Source organism: Buteo buteo, chromosome 6 (assembly GCF_964188355.1).
Source record: "Buteo buteo chromosome 6, bButBut1.hap1.1, whole genome shotgun sequence".
Taxonomy (NCBI): Eukaryota; Metazoa; Chordata; class Aves; order Accipitriformes; family Accipitridae; genus Buteo; species Buteo buteo.
The window spans coordinates 30,787,575-30,811,646 of NC_134176.1; the positions used below are offsets into that span (position 1 = coordinate 30,787,575).

At 34.9% G+C, this 24,072-nt stretch overlaps 1 protein-coding gene across 6 annotated transcripts in view; it reads left to right on the top strand.

The window, feature by feature from the left end:
• The window catches only part of HEATR5A (HEAT repeat containing 5A), a 69,467-nt gene that overhangs the window by 12,586 nt on the left and 32,809 nt on the right, over positions 1-24,072 (top strand). For 4 of the 6 annotated variants that reach the window (XM_075030318.1, XM_075030319.1, XM_075030320.1 and 1 more), the window contains exons 4-15: positions 229-440; positions 5,136-5,244; positions 5,775-5,924; positions 6,186-6,357; positions 8,355-8,515; positions 11,013-11,268; positions 12,409-12,564; positions 13,376-13,626; positions 16,872-16,983; positions 17,881-18,033; positions 19,366-19,465; positions 20,228-20,337. In XM_075030318.1, the coding sequence (XP_074886419.1) occupies positions 229-440; positions 5,136-5,244; positions 5,775-5,924; positions 6,186-6,357; positions 8,355-8,515; positions 11,013-11,268; positions 12,409-12,564; positions 13,376-13,626; positions 16,872-16,983; positions 17,881-18,033; positions 19,366-19,465; positions 20,228-20,337 (1,942 nt within the window). Of the gene's footprint in view, positions 1-228; positions 441-5,135; positions 5,245-5,774; positions 5,925-6,185; positions 6,358-8,354; positions 8,527-11,012; positions 11,269-12,408; positions 12,565-13,375; positions 13,627-16,871; positions 16,984-17,880; positions 18,034-19,365; positions 19,466-20,227; positions 20,338-24,072 lie in introns of those variants that run through there. The other 2 variants (XM_075030323.1, XM_075030324.1) reach the window with 2 other exon arrangements.

A 24,072-nucleotide genomic window follows, 5' to 3' on the forward strand; every position in this document is an offset into this window, starting at 1 on the left:
CTCTGAAAAATGTGGTTTTTAAATTTCTTTTTTTTTTTAAGAAGAAGAATAAAATAGTCACATGTTTGAGATGGCTTTGCTTTAAGTAGAAAGGTGCAATAAAATGTTCATTTTTAATTAAGCATGTCATTATCAGAACGGTAATAATGGAAAATAAAGATAATTAGCATTAATTATCTTTAACTAACTTTTAACTGAAATTTAACTGGTTATTGATTTTATTTCCAGGCTGATATAAGGGAAAACCAGAAGAAACTGGTTGAACAACTGACTTCTTTATTAAACAATTCACCAGGACCTCCTACCAGACGGCTTGTTGCCAAGAACTTAGCTGTACTTTATAGCACTGGAGACACTTTTTCTGTTTACCAAACAATTGACAAATGCAATGAACTCATACGGAGTAAAGATGATTCACCAAGTTATCTGCCCACGAAACTGTAAGTATTTTTTTTAACTCCAAACTTCAAATCCAGTAATAAGAAGAGAGACAGATTTACATGGTGAGAGGTTAATGTAGGAGAGGGTATGCTCCCTCATTTCTGCCTGTTGTCTGGTAGGGCTTTGTGCTATATGACACACAGAATTTGGGAGCTTCCCTGATTAGTATCATTATTGTGGGTGTACCCAGCTGTAAAAAGTAATTTTTTTCTTTGGCATTACATCTCTAAAATTTTTAGACTTGAATATTACAAAGAGAAACTGAATACATCTGAAACATGAAAGCAAATTCAAATTGCTTCCTTTCCTCTAGGTATTATAACAATTCTATTTTAATCATTTAGTATATGCTGCTTTCAGGGCAGAATTATGAGTGGTTAAGTACTTCTGTAGCATTTAATACATTTCTGTGGCATTACTGGAAAGTTTTGAGTAAGAAGTTCAGCTACATGTTGGGGGGAAAAAATCAGGTCAGTACTTTACAACATAAATTGCCTTTGAAAATTTACTGATCTTAAAATATATTTTCTTCCTTATTTCGAAGCTTCTTGTTATGATTCACATAAATATAACAGAGAATCAATCACATTCAAACACTTCAAAATCAGATTACTTTTGAAGCATTTAACGCAGAGGCAATTTGGTGGCTGATGGGAGTCAGTGTAGGTTGCATATGTTAGAACAAAATTTGAGCTAACTAGCTAGCTAGTATTTACTAAATCCACTGGAAAGAAATGCCTTGAGTGATTTGAAAGCTAAGCTAAATTGATGTATTTAGGAGTGTAGGAATGCTAAACTTGTTGCTATCCTTCAGAATTATAATGACCATAGTATGCTTTAAGGTAATAGAGTAAACTGAGGCCTGTTTATGCTTTGTGTTTTTGTTCAGTGACAGGACAAAACCAGGTGCAATATGTATTGCCATATTGAATAAACCATGCTTTACAGCAAGTCAAACCAACCTGCTTTTTACCAAAAAGGTGAAGAAAGCTTTTCATAAGTAACTTACTTAACATTAGTAAAAGGCAAAAAAATACTTACCTGACATGATGCACCTGAGTTCACTACCACAGGATACATAAGAAAACAAAGAATATGGTTGTATTAGATATTGTATGTGTGCACCAGGAACCAAAAGGGTAGAAGACAGTTGGTGATCTCCAGCCAGACAATTGAAAATCAGGCCAGAGAGAATACCAGCAACGGATGACAGAGTTAATGAGGGGGCAGGTGTTTGAAAAACAAGGTGAAAGTAATAGTAGTGCTCAGAAGAGCAGTAAAACAGACAAGTATAATTCCAGGTACAAAATACAGTTATTGAGTACATTTCTTAATCCAACTGGGAAACTGGGTATAGTTAGTTAGAAACATCTGAAATGTTTGGAACAAAATGCCCAAAGCCTAGCCAACAGAACAGAGAAATGTGAACTGTTATTACAGTTATGTCAAACCAAATCTTAAGGTGCAGAATTATGCATAACCTTTATTCCTGAAACAATGCACATCTTTCACTATAGTGAAGAAAATTAAAGATAAAGGTAGAGATAGTAAAACATCATTGTGCATTAATGATACAGTATACAAAGCAGAGCAGAATCTGTCTTCCTTTGCTTCACATGCTAATCCTGTTTCTGACAACCCACATGAAGTTTCCTGAAAATAGAGTTTTGCAAGGAGTAAGTTGTATTCTACAATACCATAATATTTTTTTGTTTCCTGCTTGTTCCAATTGACCTCTTGTGCAGTCTTTTGAGTCAAGAGTAAGTTTGCTATAAAAGGTCTTAGTCCAGCAAAGGAAATTAATGCTGTACTACTGGCCCCTCAACAGTGAGATGCATTAACATTATAGGTGAGTTGTAGTATGGGACAGAGCTCTGCGGGTCTTCCTGCAAGATGCCACACTGGAGGAAGTGGCATGATGTTGGCATAGCAAGGAGGGATGATGGATTTCATCGGCAGTAAGGCAGAAATGGCAAAGACAAACAGAAATGGCAGATATCCGGAGTCAGAAGGCAGAGAAGTAGCTGGTGGAGAAAGAGAGGTGGCAGTATTCAGAATCCTGCTGGGTGTGTAAGCAGTACTGAGGAGAGGAAATAAGACATGAAGTGGAGAAAAAGGTAGCAGTAAAATATGGTTTACTTCAAAAAAGGTTTGGAAAAGGGATTTCTTATAGTACTGGCACTGAGACAACAGGCCACAGAAAAATAATTGGAACTACAAAACCCTTTATTGAGTAAAATCTTTCATCTTGGGCTGCAAGTATATGGAATACTTGGTGTTGAGTGAAGGAAGACTGCCTTTTTTTCTTCTTTTTTTTTTTTATTTTTTTAAATATTGATTAAAGTATTGTCTTTGTTTGCCATCTGTCCTTATTTAGCATATGTGCCCATGTTGACTGGTAGCAACATTTCGCCATCGTTGTTCACAATATGTTGATTTGCTTGGAAACTCTTCTAAGTAAAATTTCCAGTGAATTGTTCTCTTATCTAAAAAATTATCATTTTTCTTCTTTCATATAAGTGGAAGATGGAAATGTTTTGGGCAAGCATTTTAAACAGAACCTTAGTTAGGTACTCATCTCCTACTAAAATTGAGTGTGATGTGAATGCTATAACAGATGAGATAAACAGGTCATATAGTGTGAATACAGCTTATTACTTTACTTTAAATTACAAAGTTTTTAAAATATTCACTAGGGCTGCTTTTAAACCATAAGCATTTTGAAAGCATTTGGCTGGTCAGCAAACTTTCATAGCTGATCTCAGTGCTATTTTACCACATGTTTAAGTATCTTAGTTCTGCATTTTTGTTGGTACCTCTCCAAGCACAATTGTTAAGGCAAAATTTGAGAGAAAACAACTTAAATGTATCTTATATAAAGAGTGGTATATCAAAATGGAGATGTGCTGTCAGGGAGGAAAAAACACAGGCAGAGGGGCTTTTCCCTGCAAAACTTGTATAAATTTACAGGCTTCCTTGGAAACTTCTGGCTTTGCTTGTGATTTGACAGATAAAATGACTCAATAGTTAATACAGTCTGGACTTAGTGAAGAAATATTTGTGGAAAAAAAAATAGACAACTAGGGTTCTACAATCCTAGAAGGCAGTCAGAAGAGCTTCCTAAGTCCTATGCTTTGAACTTTTATAGAAACTTAAATGTTGATGAGCAGAAGTAGCTGGATTCTGGGCTTTAGTTGACTAGATGTTACTCATCAACAAATATTGCCACTTTGTTGCTAGAAATCCCTGTTCAACCCTGATCAACTCTTTCATACAACACTTAAGCACATGGCAGTACCACCAACTATGTAAGAGTGTTTGCAGCTTATACCATGATGTAATAAGGTAGTTCTTGTTTGAGTTTTTCTTGGTATATGTTTGTTAAATATTCTTTCTTTGGATTACGATGTGAAATATATATTATTTAGTCTTGAAGCTAGTTAAAGAGAGTATTTGTGACCATCAGATGATCAATTTAGTAGTAAGGTGGTGCAATTGTAATTTTGTGCCCAGCCACACCATGAACAAAATTAAAATCCAGACTGTTGGTGTGTAACGAGTTGGATAAAAGCAATAATGAAAAAAGTTGCTTTCATGAAAATAGGATTTTGGTATGATAAGAGCTAAAGAAAATAGGGTTTTGGCACAATAAGGGTAAAGAGTACCAGTTTTGTTTTTCTTACTGTGCTTTGTCATTTAGGGAATTACTGTTAATATTAAATGCATTTTTCTAATTAAGAATGTGTTCAGTATGAGATTTTAAAATTCTTTATGTGAAAGTTGAATTCAGTTGGGGAATAAATAAAATGTTGTTTTGTTGAAGGGGGTGCTGAGCAGTGTCACTGCATATTTAAGTAGGTCTGGCCAAAGAGCTGAAAGCTGATTAAAGATATAATTTCTTTTTTCCTTGTATTCATAAAATTAATTGGTTTAGTTATAGATCTGTCAATACTTAAGCCAAGTGTTTTCCTTAATTAATTATTCAAAGGAAAATGCTCTTTAATTAAGCAACTCTTTATTTATTTTTTTTTTGCTCAATATTTAGCAATTTTTGCTTTGCTAAAGGAGATGTTGATGAGCACACAGACTCCAGTTGTCAGGTATTTCACCTGGAAACTAAATTCAGAATCTGTGTGTGGTGAAAAGGGCATACTTTTTTTTTCTTCAAGATATTTCCTTATTATGTATTGTTATACATAAATGCCAGAATTTTAATTACTAGACCATTTGCAGTCTACTATTGATCATCAAGTTGTAAATAAACCTGTGCTTGGCTACTTCTAGCATCATCTGCCTCAGCACAGTGCCATAGACTGCATGATACAGGGCATGGTTAGTTAGAAATTAATGTTAGGGTTTAAAGGTGGATATGAAAATTGTATTCCTATCATAAAATTTATTGGAAGATTGTATTACCTGAATTCTTGTATTACTCAAGTTATTCTCCCAACCCTTGTATCTGCATTTCTCCTAGAGCGTGAGTATGTGCCACACACAGACCATTTTCTTTTTTCCTTTTTTTCCGCCCACTGCCCCCCCCCCCCCCCCCCCCCGCTTTGATAATCCACTTACTTTTTTGGGACATTCTATTTAGTTGTTTTGTTGTTTGCCCATTGATTATGTTAGTCGTCTTAATCCCTTTCATCTATTACTGCATCCATTTTCATGCGTCTTTGGATTTGCTTTTGTTTTAGTGCTGCGGTGGTATGCTTGGGCTATTTATACAAAAAATTGGGAAGAATTTTGGGAAACAGTTTTACTGACACCGTTGGGAATGTGCTTAAAGCAATGAAGAATGCAGAGGTATTGGAACAGCATGTTTAAAAAATGATTGGAAAAATAATAGGATGTTTACTGTTGGTAGCTGGACCAATGAATAGGAGAAAGTGCATGATACCAAAATATGAAAAAATTGTGGAAAGTCGTAAGATAAAAATCAGTGTCTAAATTCCAAAGTATTATTGGAGAGATAATGGATTATGACTATAAAAGGATGGATCATAGCTATTCTCAATCTGATTTCATGAAAGAACTTGATAAACTAGAAAATTTAATTGCCTTATTAATAAGAACATTTTTGCTCCAGCTTGTACTCCATGTTTTCAGTTTTAAACTGCTAGTGAGTACTTTGCAGTAGAACACAGAATTACTATTTTCACTTGCTGATAGAGTTACAGAGCAAGTTATCTACTTTAACTCACTTCAGCATAAACAGATCTCCAAAAGTCTAAAAGACCCAAACCATTGTTTACCTGTTTCAGTAGTTGGCATTTTGTATTCCCAAGGAGCTTAGGGTTACAAAACTTTTAACATTTCTCTTTTTCATTTTTCAGTCTCAAGGTCGTTATGAAATCATGCTTAGTTTGCAAAATATATTAAATGGTTTAGGAGCTGCTGCTATCCCCTGTCACAGAGATATTTACAAAGCTGCCCGATCATGTTTGACAGATCGATCCATGGCAGTCCGCTGTGCGGCTGCAAAGGTAAAGTCCTCTAATAGCTGTTTTTATTAATTAAGCTCCCTAAATAAAATTCTGCTCTAATGGATGATAAATACAGTAGTAAATACATTGTTTGCTTATCTTTATTTCTTTGATAACTCCTTGGCAGCAAAAATTAAAGTCATTTTAGTATAAAGCAACATGCTTATTTTGTTAGGGAGAACTGTGTATTATGTAGCAAACTAAAATTTTTACTGGGTACTTTTCCATTCAAAACATATTTATTTCCCTTTTTTTGTCTAGTGTCTTCTTGAACTTCAGAATGAAGCAGTATTTATGTGGAGTACAGACCTGGATAGTGTTGTGACCTTGTGTTTTAAATCCTTTGAAGGTTCTAATTATGATGTACGATTAGCAGTTGCAAAACTTTTAGGCACAGTATTGGCTAGAGCTCTAACATCTAAACAGACAACAGGTAAAGTATATACTTTGTTTGCTGATTCCTCATCTGTAAAAATCTGTCAGATGTTAAGAAACTCTCAAGTTCTGTTGAAGCCTCAAGTAAAATTACAATGTAAGCTTCATCTGGCTGTTCATATCTCTGGATTGGTCTTTTTTGTAACATTTTTCTTGTGAAGTACTGTGGTTTTGGTTGTGTTAACATATATATACACGTATTTATAAAATAATAAACAATGAAAATTATTTGGTAAAATTATTTTTCCCTGTTACAAGATTGTTATTGTATGGACAGAAATCAGTAGCCTCAAGAATTTAAAGGCAAGATGAATTTAAGCAGTGTAGAAAACACTAAGATTTGAGAGAGTGTCTCCTTGTCAAACGAAAGAGTTAAGGATATTTTAAAGGTGTTTTTCCACAATCATCAACAACACATCTGGATTGTCTAGCAGTGCAAATGTGATCAGAAGCAGAAATGAGCATGCAGTTTTGTTCACTCAACAGACCATGTAACAGTTTTTGCTGACAGACAGTACTTGATCTAACTGAAGCATCCTGGCACAAAGTTCACACCTCCAGTCTTCGGTGTCATTCAGACTGGGCATTTTTAGCCCAATCTTAGGACCCCAAAGCTAAATATCTAACTGTAATCTAAGCAAAATATAACAGGATGCAGAGTAAGTGTGATTCAGACTGTTCTGCTTTTAATGGCATCAGAGAAGACCTTTAGTGCAATAAGCAGCAAATGACAAAACTACATGCCCTTAAGCCCAACTTACTGCCTTTCAAAATTTCCTGAGGCTGTGTATTTGCATTGGAGACTCTGAAGTCTTGACTTATAAAGTATTTTTCTAAGAATCTTTTGGAGAGAATTATTGTGTTACAGAAACCAGTCAGCACTTATCTTTTCCCAATAAAGTAAAGAAAATAAATACTCTGACTTCTTTATAGACTCAATAGTTTTCTTTAATCTTTGTAAGCAATGTAGTTGTTTTTCTGAAGTGCTAAGATAAGGTTGTATAAGAAGCTCATCAACTCTTTGGTTGGTTATTTTTAGTTATTTTTATTTATATGGTTATTTTTAGTTAAAAAGAAGTAGAGCTAAGTGAGACAGAAGCTAGGTGAAGGCTAGAAAGGGCTGAGGGAAAGGTGGAGGGAGCAGTACATGAAATGCATACTCCTGAAGTTTCTGCATTGTATCCAATAACCTGCTGATATTGGGTTGGTTTTTTTTCTTTTTTTTGGACATGATTATCTCAAATCCTCTCATTTCTTTTCCCATTTCAGTTCTTGGAAGAGAGTGAAAAATGCAATGAAAATTTTAGGTCACTTAGTTTGCACAGTGTGCAGTTGTCATGCTAAGTTTGCACACACATGTCCCAGCACGTGTTTTAAATGAACTTTCTGTCAAGAAATAAAACAACAGAATCGAAATTGGGGATAAATAATTTTCCCAGAAGATTGTAAACATATTCTATTAATCTCATTCTTTTGAAGAGCTGATTTAATACTAAGGTGAAATGCTTTTGTTTCTAAGAGAACCTGTAGCTGTGCCCTTATCTGGGCTAAGCGTAGCAGAAAGGTAATCCTCCCTGTCTGGAGTTTGGAATAGAGAGTTGTCTTTGGCAGTATGCTGGAATGAGTTAGAGGCAGGGCTTTCATGAAGCTTCAGGTGGTAGGAGTAGGCCATACAGAGCTTTTTGCAAGGGGAGCTTAGATTATATGGTAAATACTGAGGGAGAGTAGATGTATGTATACATATTAGGTGATGGCCTAAACAATTTAAAGATAGCTGAAGCAGAAAACCTTGAGCAATATTGTGTTCGCTGGAGCACTGAGTCCTAAAATGTCTTAGTTTCTGTTGTGAAATTATGCTCGAACAGTATTTGGATTTGATTGTGCTACTGAATTTGTGCAAATTGTTTTTTCTAAAACAGTTAGAGTTTAACTTTTCTTCTAAAATGTAACAAGTTTTACAGAGCTATTCCTCTAAAGATCTACGTCTCTTCTTAGCATCTGCCAGGCATAACTTCCGCAGAATCTCTTTGGAAGAAGTGATGGAGCTATTGGGAACTGGATTTCTGCGTGGAAGTTGTGGGTTTCTACGAGCCAGTGGCGATATGTTGAAAGGGACGAGTTCAGTCAGCAGAGATGTTAGAGTTGGAGTCACCCAGGTTTGGATTACGTTAGTTATCATTTTCTGAGATTGCTAAACATTCCTATAATAACTGTTTTGCTCTCCATATATCTCTTATTTCATCCTTTTTTGTATCTGTGACAAAATGTATGTACTTTAAAACAACAATTCACATCTTGAGTTATGCTAGAAAGAAAAGAAAAAAGATTTCTGATGTTGCTTATTGTTTACCTGATAGTTGGAAAATTTCAAAATTGAATACATATTACTTGTGAAAGCTTCACGTGATATGAATTTCAAGTAAGTGATATAAATAAGTACTTTCATCAAATTTTTAATTTAAAACTTAATACCTTATGTCTAAAAATGAAAGGGAGAGGTTACAATAATTCTTTGAACTTGGAATAGTATCCTTCTGTATAGGGACATTCCCAGTCCTGTTCTGAAAGAATGGTTCTGCTTTGGGTAAATGCATGAAAAATAAGGAAAACAGAATTTAGTGGAAAAAACCAAATACCTGTTTTGCTGTGTTCCAGGATGCTAAGTTAGAGGATAGAATTTTGTTAACTGAGCAGGACTGAAGTCAGACTGTATAGTGCATGCTGGTAAAAACAGTAGAAATTTTTCAGATAATATCAGGTTGGGTTCTTCCTGTAAATATTATCTTAAATGGCGTTTATATGCTAAGACCTAGATATTCAAATGTTAAACCTGTGAATCAAGACTAAAGGTCATGATGAATATTTACCTATCAAACAGCTGTGATTATTTTAATATGTTACAGTCCCCACAGCTATTTGATATGTCCCCTTTGCCAGTAAGAGAGTTTTTCAGTGCATTTCAACTTCTGCAGTGCAAAAAAAATCTGTAAATTAGCTAGAATTACTGATAGAAGCTGCCAGACTTTGCACTGAAACAGCTAGAAGGTGCTCACAAATTGTCTTCTATGCTCAGATCATGCTGGGTAGAAACATTAACTTCTGGCAGATAGACAGAAAAGCTGGGGAACAATAATACCTTGACAGCTATTTGCCTAGAAAATGTTTGCAAGACTCCTAGGGTGTTCTATATACATGGTGTTTTTATTAATTTTCCAGGAATAGGTATTTCAGTTTGGTGTTTTGACTATTTGTACAGTTTTTTGGAGGTCGTCTCCTTTTTCATGCATTTCTATGTTAACACAATAGTACCTGTGCCAGATGGTAGTCTAACCGTACCAGAACAGTTAAAACAGTGCAATGTTTCTATAAGAAAACCTTGAGAAATTGTGCATCTATCAGTGCCTGTGAGTAGAAAACACTTGCAGTAATAAAATGTATTAATTATTAGTGATTTGCAGCTTATTATAAATTAAAAAATAAGACAAACACTAAAGATGACTTCTTACATATGGAAGAAGAATTTATATTTGTTTAAGACACAGCCAGGTTTAAGATGTAGTTCAAAATGTAGCCATGGCAGTATGACTCTTCACAAGTCTATTTATCCTGTTAAATTCCTCAGTTTTCAAATCTGTAAAACAGGGGTAATCTACTGGTACATTATTAAGCCTAAGTAGTATTTGTGAAGAGCTATTAGATGCTAACAGGATCTAATAGTACAACTTCTCCGTCTACAGTACTTCACTTTCTTTTATGTGAATAATTTCGTTGTTAATCTTAGACACATGACAAAGCATGTATGAGGCAAATATAGAAGTTCATTGATATGGGTAGTAGTTGTGAACTTTCTTATGAGGAATTTTGTGTGTTCATTTGCATGCTCTCATTTTTTGTATTCGCTATTCTTGATGCTAGCACATCTATTCATTAAAAAAAAAATCCAACACATGCACATGGAAGGCATTTGTAAGGGAGTGTATTATGTGGCAAAATAAATGGTCCTGTGGTGATTAGATTTGTAAAGTGACTCTGCATTCTTTCTCTTTGTTGTGACAAACATAGTCTTTTTATGGTACCTCCATTGCAAGGCAAACAATTAAAATTCATTGAGATGAAGAGCAGTGCTTGGGGGCTGCAAATATTCCCTAATTCAAAGCCTATAATAACAAAATTCTCTCAGGGTTATGGGTTATAGTTTTGTAACATAGTAGTTCTTAAAATGCATTCATACATTAAATTTGGGTTCCATGTGCAGAATGTTAAATAGCTGGAAGCTGTTGTTCAGTGAGACCAAACACAATGTTTTACATAACAAGTGCCTGTGCAGGGTAAACTGCCATTTCTCACACTCTGGAATGAAATAACATGGGCAAGCAGTTTGAATTAACTTACAGTCAAAGCAGGCTGCAATGTTGCTAGTACAGTTTTGATAGTAATTTAAATTACTTACATAAAAAAAAATTGCAGCTACCTGAAAGTGAGAACATACATGATTTATGGATGCATAAATGTGTAAGTAATCTCAGTTTAGTGACGTTCCCAGTTGTGGCAATGTGCAGAGGTTAAAAAAAAAAAAATGTATGTGGGATAGCTGGCAGTGGTTTTCCAGGTGATTTTGCTCTAAAATATGGCTTCTTTTCAAATCTCTTCCAGGCATATGTGGTATTTGTCTCTACATTAGGAGCACAATGGCTTGAAAGGAACTACTCTGCCTTCCTTTCCCATATTCTAGATCTGGTGTCTCAGTCTCACCCTAAGGTTATTCAGAGTCAGATGGATGCTATCGGCTGTCGCCGCTGTGTTTCATTTATCCTTCGAGCTACAGTAGGAGGCCTTCTTGGGGAAAAAGCTCAAATTGCAGCTGCCAAGGAGATTTGTCAGGCCATCTGGAAACTGAAGAAAGTTGTGGGTATGAGTCTAACAAGATTATCCATTTGGGCCTCTGTTTTTTCTTTTTTAAGTGATTGTCCAACTTCCTAATCCAGAGACTGCAGAAATAGAATATATAGTGCTGATTTATTACCATAATAATGTAGAGGGCTTTTGATGGACTGCTTTGTTTTTAACTTGGGCTGGTTATTTGTTTGTGTGTGTCTGTGTTTCTGCATGTATGTACCCACACAAGCGTAAACATCTTTTTTAACACTTCTTCCCTGGCGAATATAAATTTAACCAATTGCAAATAAAATAAAATGATAAATATATGCAGTAATAAAATACAGACAGTATTGTAAAATAAGTTAAGTCGGCAGTTAATGTGTGTCTGGCCAGATTCTGCCTTCCTGTTCAGAGCAGCTGACACTGCTGATGGTTCAAAAAAGAAGCATTTGTTCCTAATTGACAAAATGAGCATTTCTTCTGGAGAAAACAGATCTCTTGCATGATAAAGTCTTGTACACAGCTTCCAAAAAAAGCTGCTGATTCTCCACCACTGTCCTTGTAGGGGAAAAGAAAGAGAATGCTGGGCATAACCAGTCATCCCCTTGTGTACAGCTGCATATTGTATCCTAGTTAAATATCTAAATGTTAAATGTCTAAACTGACATCATCATTTGTGTCTCAAAAGATGAACTTTCAAAAAACTCCAGATTTTTCCCTCCCTCTTTATTTCACGCCCCCACATTCTCCCTCGCTTGCTCTTGCACTATTTCACTCTTTCCTTCCCTTTCTTTTCTCCTACTATGTAGTAAAGTCTGGCAAGTTATATCAAAGCATGACCTCTTCAAGTCACTTTTGGTGAGGCTGAGAATAGCATGCTGCTTACTAGCTGCTGTTCCCCATCACTTAAAGATAAGCAATTTGGTAGCTTCCATTTTATCTACTCTCCTGCCCTCACAGACATTACTACACTATCCACTTGAGTAATAGAAATGTACTTGTCTCAGTGAAGGTAAACCTTTATGAAAACAGTTTGGTCAAAAATAAAAATGGTAATGATAAAAGCTCATTTGGTAATATAAACAACTTATCATAGCAAAATCCTTTTTCCAATCTGTTTGTTTCATTTTGGCAATGATTTCCTGGGGATCTTCCTATATTGTATTATCAGATACTGCAATGAGTGACAATAACTTGGAAACAAGAATTAGTACAACAGATGTAACAGCAAGTCAGCACGTGCTTGTGTGTGCACTTCAGGAACTCGGAAGTCTCATCCATGGCTTAGGAACTACAGCAGCACCATTACTGCAAGACTCCAGTACAGGTACAAGCCCTGAATTATTTTGTGAACCAGAGTACAAAATATATTCCTTTGTTTACTGTGGTCTTCTCTGATTTCTTATGGCTAGACTGTCAATTCTTTCAAATCTGTTGGGATCATTTGTCTGGCATTGTCTATAGCAACCTTTCTTCTGGAGTGCAGTCTCCTCACTTGGACCTCTTCAGTTCTTCTATCCTCTTCTGTTTTCTGCCACTAAACTAAAAACAAAAAAGGAAGAGGGGAAGTTGGCTACCTTACAAGCTGTAGGAAATCTTCAGGCATTGCCCAAAGAGTTCTGTATCTTCTCCGACCTGTACTAGTATGTTAATTAAAAAAACCCAAAACACTAAAACCAGTATTGAATTTAACTCCATTAAGGATTGTATTTGAAGTCCAACACTTTATAATGTTTATAGTAAAGTAGTTTGAGCTGCGTATCTTCATCTACCTTTATTGTTTTCATTTAGCTGCATTTTTTTTGGATAGCTTCAAGTGGACATCTGTTTCCACTGCATGGATTTCTGCTTCCTTGAGAATACTTACAGATATTTTCTATGCATGTTGGTGAATAACTGCATAATATGTTAGGTTTTCTCCATATTGTTACTTTTCATTCAAGGTAACTTTTTTTGGAAAAATATTGAAGTATTTAGATTTTATAAGAAATATTTCACAATAAAGATCAATGGTACTTTTTAAAGAGAAGTACAGAAACTGGATAGTAGTATGTTCGCCAGTCCTCTGTGTACATTTTTGCTTGTTTGACAATCTGCTTGCCTGTTTCTTAAGTGTGTTTATACATTTTATTTTGCAGGAGTTCTGGAAGCAGTAATTTCTGTCATTCTTCATCCCAGCATTTCAGTTAGACTAACAGCAGCTTGGTGTTTACGCTGTATTGCAGTAGCATTGCCCTACTATGTGTCCCTACTGTTGGATCGTTGCATTGAACGTCTTAGTGCATTGAAATCATCCCCAGAAGGAGTAACTGGCTACAGTTTTGCTGTTGCTGCTTTGCTGGGTGCAGTAAAACACTGTCCTTTAGGAATTCCACATGGAAAAGGGAAGGTATGGTCTGAATACTTTACTTACAGGCAGTTCTTTGATGTTTTTGCAGTAGTATTTGCATGCATTCTTTATGATGTGATTACATAACCCAGTATACTGATGAGATACTTTCTTTCCTCAAGAAGGGGATTTTGAAGCATACCATAACTCAAATAAACAAGTGTTTTTCTCACATGTGTCAGGATTGTGAATTTCTCAGGAAATATTACTAATGACTTTATTAACCACTCATACTGCAACCTTTTTCTAATGGAGAAGTTTGTTAGGGGAGAAGTTTGTTGTTTTGGGACAGAAGTCAATTCTGTGGACCTGTAAGGACTTAAATCGAACAGTCTAAGACAAGGTTTACCTGGAGAAAACACTTCTTGAGTAGAGTTATGTTTTTTGGAATTTCAAACTAAATTCTTTATAGCAAGATCAAACCTTCTCCAAATCTGGCCCAGTTTGACATTGACTTAAATTAGAAAGCTGACATTTCAGCAGTGTTAATGGTGAGAAAAGGCTAGTTTGTAGTACATACAGCTGAAATGTATCAGACTTTGCCAAAGGAAAAGATCTTTCTTTTATAAAAAAATAACTAGAAGTATACATACAGATCTATACAGATCTATTGTATGATCTGATGTTAGAAATAAGTTTCCCGGAAGGAAAGTCGTTCTATCACAGATTAAGCCAAATAAATGTTTCCCAGGCCCATCAATGACCCTCCAGTGTATACAGTTTATTCAGTGCTTACACCAGTAACAGCAATTATGGATTATCTTGAACATCAGTGGTCAAGTCCAACAAAATCTTTAATCAAGTCCAACAGATACACACTTTCATTTTGTTTTATAGAATTTAACAGAAACCAGTTTCTTGCATTAACATAGTCTAAGATGCTTGTACCAATCTCTCCTCTAGCACAGATAGGATATACTGTGCTCTGAAGTTTTAGGGATATGCAGATGTAGAAATACAGACCAGGAGAAGAAGCTGCTTCCATCTCAATGAGAACTTTATCCATGGAGTTACTCACAGTTGGAAAACCACGGTGCAACACAAATGTCAGTAGTACATGCTAATTCTCTTCATAATGTAGAAGCTTACATTCGCAGTTCTGAAAATACCTGTTTCAGAGCCAGTGGATGTTAGAGAAGTGGCACACTTTGACACAAGGACTGTGGATTTTTTTCTTGTTATCACATCACTGTAAGATGAAAGGAATGCACATGTAATGAAATGTAAATGTAAATGAAAGGAATGTACATTAGGAAAAACATCCCTTGCAGTGATTCCAGCCCACCCTTTCTGTGTTGAGTACTAACAGTTCCACACCACTCCTTAACAGACATTGCTAGCTACAGTTCTCAACATTCAAAGTCCCAACTGCTGATGAAAACAGCTATAAATGTAAAAAAAAAAAAGCATGTTTTTCTTAGCTTTTAAAAACTTTTCCTCCTGATTACTGAAAGACCACAAGGAGAGAACAAAATGAATATCATTTGCCCAGCTATATAGATAAGAAGTGCCATTCAAATACTATACACCTAAGCAGAGCTACAGTTTCTATTTAACAGAGAAACGTAATTCTTAAAGATTTATTTTAGAGGAATAGAATAGGATGAAGTAGGGCCAGGAGGAGGTATGGGAGGGCACAGAAAAGTGTGGGAGAAACACTGTATTCTGTGCTAAGCTGGCAGGGGGGAGAACAGAGGAACTGACAAAAGCTCTTTTCCATTCTCTCATAGGAACACTGCCAGATTCCAGACTGGCTCCTCTTCTGAGGAGCTGAAAGAGACCAATGTTAAATAGAGCAGTTTTGAAAAGGAAATCTCAAACGTAGACAGTAGTGACCTAGACAGAAGCTGTTTTATATTAATGCATTTTCCTTTGAGAGAGCAGTTAGAGTTGCAGGTGGAACCTATTCAAGAAAACAAAATAATTAGTAGGTTTGAATATATTTAGCATTCCATACTAGTGCTTGTACTTCAGTTCAAAAAACATACTTCAAAAATAAGACATTTCTCCTAGTACATAGAGAGAAAAATTGTCAGAGATCAGTAAATGAAATCCTTTCTAGGATGTTTGTTTTACAGGTAATTTAAGTAAACTAAGCTGTTAGTGATTTTTAGTAGTATAATTTAACAAGGGTACTGTTTTAATTTTAAAATCAAATATTTTAACTCTATCAGGAATCTATAAAAATAAATTTCTTCATTTGCAACCACCTGATAGCATTATGGAATTGGGGAAACTAATATTTTCAGACTGTTAATATTTCATGAAGTTTTGGAAGTGTACAAATTTCAAACTTTCATGTGCAAACTTTCATGACATTTTATAAGTGTGCAAATAAATTTTAGAAGGATGTTGTCTGTACTGTCCAAATAAATTACAGTGTGCAAAAAAATTATAGAAGGATGCTGTCTATACTGAGGCTTCTAATGGTATTATTGATAATGACACTTCTTACTTGTAATACTAACTTATAAGCAGTTTGTTTTGGTGACCAGACATAATGCAAGATGTAAGAAATACTTTTTGGCGTATGTGAAACATAATTGAAGCAAAATCACTTGCAGAATACTTTTAGCATTTGTAGTCATACTGTGGTAGTTGATCATGGACACAGTATGTGTTCCTCCATGTAAATTCTAGGTAGCTTGTGCTTTGGTAACGAGCGCAGATTGTCATCTTGCATTTAGCACATTATAGTAGGCATGTGCGCTTATTGCAGAGAAGCTAAGATAGTATTAATTCTAACTATACCATTCTAACTTGTTTGTTTAGTCATACCATTTGTTGATTTGAAAACTGTGAGAGACAAGGACAGACGTTATTCTAAAACAGGGATAAAAAGATAGTTACACCTCTTGCCACTTCTTCTGAGCTCTAATTTGTAGGTCTCATGCTATCCTTTTTCTACGTAGTGACATAAACAGAGTATCAAAACACTTATATCCTTGCAATGCATATTCCTGTGAGAATTATGAGCTGCCATTTTGCTGCTGATAAAAGAAAGGGGACAAAGCAGCAAAGTAACTTACCTAGTACCCCACAGAACTGTTGAAGTCATCCCAGACTAGTACTGAAGTCAGTCATTGAAACTTCATGAGCCTGAGTTTATTGCCATAGTGTGAGAGGAGGATGGCATTCTATTTGGGAACACTGAAATAGGATTAAGTATCAGAGCAAATAATATTGAAAAATCATTTGGTAGTTACTAAGATGCTGATGCTCTGTTTTTCTCTTCAACTTTGAAGGTAATCATGACAGTAGCAGAGGATTTGCTGTGTTCTGCTTCTCAAAACAGTCGCATTTCACTGCAGCGAACACAGGCTGGATGGCTGTTGATAGCTGCTCTCATGACACTAGGTAGTAGCTTTCTACAATTTTTCTTCAACTACATTAAGCTGTTCTGTGTTCTGTCTCTGACTTTAGTTCTTTTGATGTTTCATTTAATTTACCACTGCAAAATAATTCTAAAAAACCCAAATGTTAATTGGAATCTTTAGAAAAACTTTCTAAAATAAAAATGTCATTTCTTTCAAATTTGCTATTAGCTTATTGGGAGCAAAGTCTGAAAAACAGTGACTGGGTGGGACCGCTATTAATTAAATGTAGAAGATATAATTTCAAAGTCAATATAACCAAATGTCTTTGTGGTCATGAAGAATTACACTGCTATTTTTAACATCTATCCCAGCACAAAATGAGCTAATAATTTGTATTTCCCTCTTGTCAGGCATTTGAAATCTTACAGAACTTTCTGATACTTATTAGTGGTCAGATTATTGACTGTGATCACTAAATTACTAATGAAGAATGTATTTTATCTGTTTTGTTCATATTTTTTAAGGCACCTTTCATGTTTTCAGCTATTACTTCTGCTCAACGGCTCCCTTTTTTTCTTAGATAAGGGAAAACACCCCTTGTGCATTAATGTATAAGAAATGGTTGCTTTTCTGCACATCGCTATTGCTTATTACATCTCTTTTATGCTGGTGGTCCACAGGGTTTGTACTTAGTAAAACAGAGATTATAGTTGGCTTGGTGGCATACTAGTGTGTGTGTCAATGGGTATGTAGTTATGTATGAAAACGGAGTACCAAGATGCTAAACATTTGAGAAATTACATATAAGAAGGCTGGGAAGGTAGCATAAGGTTTTGTTCACAGCTGTAAAGATTTTGTGAACATAGAAAAAAGAACCAAAGAGAAAATTTAATTTTATTAATCTTTACATCGGCATGATAACTGTCAATGTTTACAGGTCCTGCAGTTGTCCAACACCATCTACCACGAATGCTGTTACTGTGGAAGTGCATCTTTCCATCATGCCCTAAAGACCTAGAAACAGAGAAGACACGAGGAGATTCATTTACCTGGCAAGTAACACTGGAAGGTCGTGCTGGTGCTCTCTGTGGTAAGCGGGATTTACAGTGTCTTTCTCTGCCTATTGCTAGTTGGGCTGCTTGTTTATTTTTCCTTCTGAAAGAACAATGATACTTCGTATTGATTTTTTTCACTGGATAGTAAAGGATGTATTCACTCCCCAATATATGTGCTTGTACATATGTATTTACCTATGTGTATCTATATATACATAAGTTTCATTTTTGTAGAAAACAAAACAAACAAAAAACCCAAGAGGATTTTTCCCCTTGTTCTTCTAATCAGTTGATTTCCAAACAGTAAGTGATATCAGGAAGGTTGCTTCTCCTTTCTTATTTAACCTACATATCACAGTAATGAATGAAGATCCAAACCAGGGTATGTTCTGTTGTTTACAATCTATTATATTTGGTAAATAGCACTTCTGTTTCCTAATAGGTAACTTACTGTAAGCAAAATAGAATTGGTGAGTCAGTCAAACACTTCGTGAGGGTAGGAAGACTTGGGTAAAAAATATAATAAGGAAGTTGCAGTTTTCAGCCAGTAAAGACTACTATGTATTTGGCTGCTGTCTGGTAGGTTGCAATTTTTCATCATGAAATATTGTGAATTTGGGTTTACAAGAGATGACTCCAGTGATCTTCAAATACTTAATGTGTTTCAGTATTCTAAAGTACTAAAGGGTCCTTTGCATTGCAGAAATGTGAACTCTAGTATAGTGATCACCCCTCTCTCTCACTATTAAAATCTATCGGAAGGTGTGGAAGTCAATAGTAATTTCATTTTAGAAGTAACCTAAACAATTAACCTTTAAATTTTTTTTTCTTTTGGAAACACATCTTTAATACTATATATTCTCTAGGTGCTTTTTGAAAATTAAATTCAAGTTTAATTTTCTGTAAATAATGAAAAATACTTGTGTACATATAAGTTGTTTCTTAAAGTACAGTAATTAAGCTAAATTTAAATAGAAAACTAGCAAAGTGAGCAGTAGGTCATCTAATCATCACCCTTCTCCCACTTTTTTCTTTTTTGTATTATTATCATGGAATTATCATGAAGTTGAGTTATATCCCATAATTCATACCAAAAAGCAAAAAATGCTTGCGTTTATATATGCAATTAGAAGTCAGGATATGAACATCCAAGCTGAGACACCAAAACACTGCATCTGTAAATATGACTTTTTTCATTTGAGATTTTTATCAGTTACCTAAATAATTGGTGAAAGTATTTTAAATTTTTTTGCATGCTTTCTTCTACTTGTAAATTATTAGTGAGGTAATAGTGTGATTACTTCACTAATGTGATTTTTTTTCTTCTAGATATCTCACACTAAGTTAAAATCCAATTCCTTTTCTAGCTATCAAAAGCTTTGTTTCCCACTGTGCTGGTCTTCTTACAGATGAAGTTGTTCAGAGACTTCTTCCTCCTCTTCCTAGTGCTGTTGATTTATTGACACAGTAAGTGTGTGCATAAAACTGTTATATTAAATTCTGGTTTTGGAAAACCTACAGAGTAATCTTCTTGTATTTGATTTAGTGTGTTTTCTAAAGAACTTTCTTTTCGAGGTACAAAAATTAGAGTATAGAATTCATCTGTATAGCTGAAGACTTTAGCTGGCATCACCATGTGTCTCACAGATTCCAGTATTGTGTAAAAGAGCTAGGGAAGAAGTTATTGCATGATTTTGTTAAGATAGTGTTTTTATTCTGCTTTTTTAATCAAACATACACATTTGTGTTTACACGTGGTCATTTTTAATAAAATAAAAAACGAAACTCAAGAATAAGCTTGGACAAACAGTTTTAGATATGGGCATTTTTTATGCTTAGATTCAGAGCTAAGCTGGAAAGGGTCTAATAATTTTTAAACTTTTGCCTTCAGAATATGTAGTGATTTAATGTATTTGGGCTCTAAACATTAACTTACAGAGATATATCCACAAAAAAATTATTTATAATAAATATAGGTACAGTCAAAGGAAATAGAAAGCCTTGTTTATTCTTCTAGTATTAAATAAAAATAATGACTGGGAATGGAGAACAGACATTCTGTCAGAACATGTGAAATAAATTGTTTTGCTTACTATTGGTAATGCAAATCAAAACTGTACTTACAAAATGTATAGATTTTTAAAGTATTCAGTAGAGTTGTACAAAAGAAACTGGAGCGTTGCATAATGCTTAAAGTCTTCAACATCTCTGTGCTTTTTATATTTTAAGGCTTTCTTCAATATATAAATCATATGGAAATTCTTTAAAAACACCATCAACGGTTTACAGACATAAACTTTATGAATTACTTGCAGTATTGCCTCCAAAGACTTATGAAGGTATGTATTTCCTTACAAAGAGAAATCCATTAAAAATACCATGGGTTCATTTTTAAGACTTTATTCAACATATATTCAGCTAGCAAGAATTAATTCCACAATTTCTAATAAACAAATTTTATTCCCTGTCTTTAAATTTGATGAAATTGTAGTGAAGTCACTATGGTTTTGAAAAGATAGTGTTTATGATCCTCTTTTTCCCCTCTCCTGTTACAAATACAGACTTTCGTCCTATTTTTAGTTGAAACTTGAAGGTAGACAACATTGCAATTTTAAACTATTTGAAGAATTGACTTTCTTTGCCTGTTTTACTTTCCATTGAATCCTAAATCCAAAAGGTGTAACCTTAGCATAAACCAATTGCATATAGTCAATTTAAAGAGTTTAATTTAATTGCTTCAAGTAGACTTACATATTACAGACATATTAATCTGATCCTGTGCAGATTGTGGATAAAAAGGTTGTATTTAAAGAAAAATTTCAACAAAATGTGGAGATAGACTTACTTTTCTGCAGCAGAACATAACTAGCAGTATTTAAAATCTAATCCTCTAGTCCAATAACTATGCACTGTAGTTAGGTCTAACAGTTCAACTAAAACAATAAATACCTTTGTTGTCTTTAAATTGTTTGCCACAGAGTACTGTATGGACTGAAATAAGGAACCAGAGTGGTTTTGACAGTTGTAAAGGGAAGTACAGGGTGTCTCATCAGGACGGAGAGAGTATGGGCCAGTCAGGCATTGGCTGTGTACTCTGTATCATGGAGGGAAGGAATCCTTACTCAAATAATCTGCTCCATCTAGTGGTAACTGCGAAGTGAATCTTTATAAGGACAAATCCTTGACCTTTGCCTTAAAGCTGTTGTCACATTAGAAGTCTGTATATAATACTTGAAGCACAGTGTATAAGATTCATTTGTGACTTGGGCTTAAAAGACTGAAAACCTCCATCCCTTAAAGCAAGTTATTTATTTTCTTTTATTACAGGGGTGATGTTTTATAGAATACAAATATTTGTGTACGGGTGGGTTTGGCAGTTTCTTGGTGTGTTTGGGATTTTTGCATATGGTCTAACTTTATTGAAAAATATACAGTGTTTTACAGTGTGACCTGCAAAGCCTGACTTTTGTGAGAGCATCCTAGGTGAGGATGCTGCATGCTAGAACCAATAAATAAATAAAAAGTTTAAAAGGTTTGTTATAAATAAGTGGTCACCCTGCTGAAAGCTTTGTAAATAGCCTTAGAATCAAAACAGTAGTTTGACAGATGTAGTCTGAGTTGTGCATCTGTTTGTAATACAGCGGTATGAGACTGGGGAAAGACTGGAAATGCATATATTGCCAGAGCTTATTTTCAAGGTCTGTTATATGTTTCAACATGTAAGTATGCATAATTTAAAAATGGTAAAGCTTCAAACAAATACCGTTCTTTCCATATTATTTCCAGTGACAGCTTCATGCAGTCATGAAATTTTGAGGCTGTATATCTTTGCAAATACTAGGATTTTTTAAAATAAATTATTTGGGAAAACAATATGATTGTAGAGCCCAGGATGCTTTTTTTCTATGTCTAATTTTAGTCATTATCACTAGGAAGAATATTAGGAGTACTCTTGTGTTGCACAGCCTGGCACATTTTGCATGGCTCAGAGTGACACACTGAATGAGAATATTTCACCAGTTAATGATTTTATTTCTCTTCTTTTCATTGTCTTCGATCTGGGTAGTCAGCCAGAGGCTAGAAACCTGCAAGTTGTTTCTTTTTGAGAAAATTGATGATGGGGACATGTACCAGGAGTTGTAACTCAAGCTTTTAGTGTTTGCAAATAATGTACAAAGCTTGTTTTCTTTAGCACAAGAGGAACAAAACAAAATACCCAGCACAAGAGGAACAAAACAAAATACCCAGCAAAATAAACTGTTGAGAACAGATTCTTTATTCATATCTCCAAGCCTTTTTTTCAATTCAGACCTTTAGATTTCTGAGGCCTGAGATACTAGGACTTGTTTAGGCTCTGCTTGGTCCTTTCCTGCTCTCTCTGCCTCTCAGTGTTTCTCTTACTGCTTTCTGTCATCACTAAAAATCAATATCTGCTGAAACAGCAGAATTTTGTGAAGGCTTACTGTGAGTGTGCAGGAGCAGTAGCTGATTTTTAGCATTATTTCAGCAATGACAGGTATGAGAAGAATGTATTAGGTTACCTTGAACATTTAACATGTTTTAGTTGCTGTCTTCTACCATGTGTGAACAGTTAAGACTTTGCAATTTAGCTGATCCTAAGCATGAACTCATTAAGCTGGGAAAAGCTGGTTCTGTTTCTAAGATGATGATTCATATTTGTGATCATTTTCATGTGTCATTGGTTTTGGATTATAATGTGCTCGTGTTTTTGAGGCTAAAACATTTATTTCCTGTGAGTTAATATAAAAACTTTGATTATTGTAATGTCCAATTTGAGAATTCCACACAAATCATTTCAGTATGAATTTTGATTATTAGATTTGTTGATGTTTTCTGTAGTCTGAAATTAATGTGTTTTGTCAGAAAACTCATTAGGGTTCTTTTCATTCTTCAGCTTTTTGTGCTTGTTATGTTCCACTGTCTAAACCATAAAATTGAATACAAGCATTCACTTCTCTTTCTTAATAGGATGAGATGAATAGCTAGAATGCTGCAACAGCATTCTGGCTCAAAATTTTGAACTGCTTTGCATTGATCTAATATTATTTGACATGCTAAGGATGGCTAAGTGTCCGGGACTAAAATAAATGTTAATTTGGTTAAAAATTGCTGAGTATCTCCATTCAATTTTATTTGAAAAGCTGTTTTCATAGAAAGGGGATTTTTCAATTTTTTTTTTTTTTTTTGTGATCTATAATAGTTAATGTAAGAGCAGTTTCTAGTTGCTGTTTTTAATTACTGTGTTTTTTAAAAGGCTCAATTTCTGTGCCTTTCACACACTATCTGTGCATCTTGGAATACATTTGACAGTGCTAACCTTTTGCATTTAGATTTGAGTTAAGCAGTTTGGGAAAAATTACATACTTGCTAATTAGTCAGAGAGGCAGGCAAAGCAACAGATGCCTGTAGGGGAGAGAGGCTGATGGGGACAGGATTTGGGGGGGGGTAAGGGAGAGGAAGTCAGCTTTCTCAGAATGGATTCAAGATTCAGGAAGGATAAAATACCTGGTTGCAGCTACCAGCTCCAACTATACAAATGGTTCTGCTTGTGCTCATGAGGTGCTGATAACTGTGTTGTCCCACTTTTTGGAACTTCCATGTGTTGAAAAATTATAAGCAACTTTAGTGCAAATGGGTAATTGTGTGATCATCTAACAACAAAACTGAATGCAAAGAACTGGATATGTGGAGTTAAGCCCCACTTAATGCTGGTATTCCCCAATTCATGAAGACTTGACTTTGCAATCTTAATGCTCTGGAGGTAAATTCTTATGTAATATTTGCAAAAAGACCGTGTATGTTCTTTAAGATCAGTTCTGCAGTGTTTTTCAACACAACTTACTTATCAGATAAGCCAGACCTTTCTCATCATGCGTGGTTCAGCACTGGAAATGTTCTCTCACTGCAGGGGCTGTTTTAATAACCTAAAATAGTCTGACTTGGAACGCCTAATGTTGTTGTTTATGTATAATGTACAATCTTGTCTGAAATATTATGTACAAAAATATGCGAAAGTTTTAACTACCACTGTAAATTATCATAATGTAACCTAC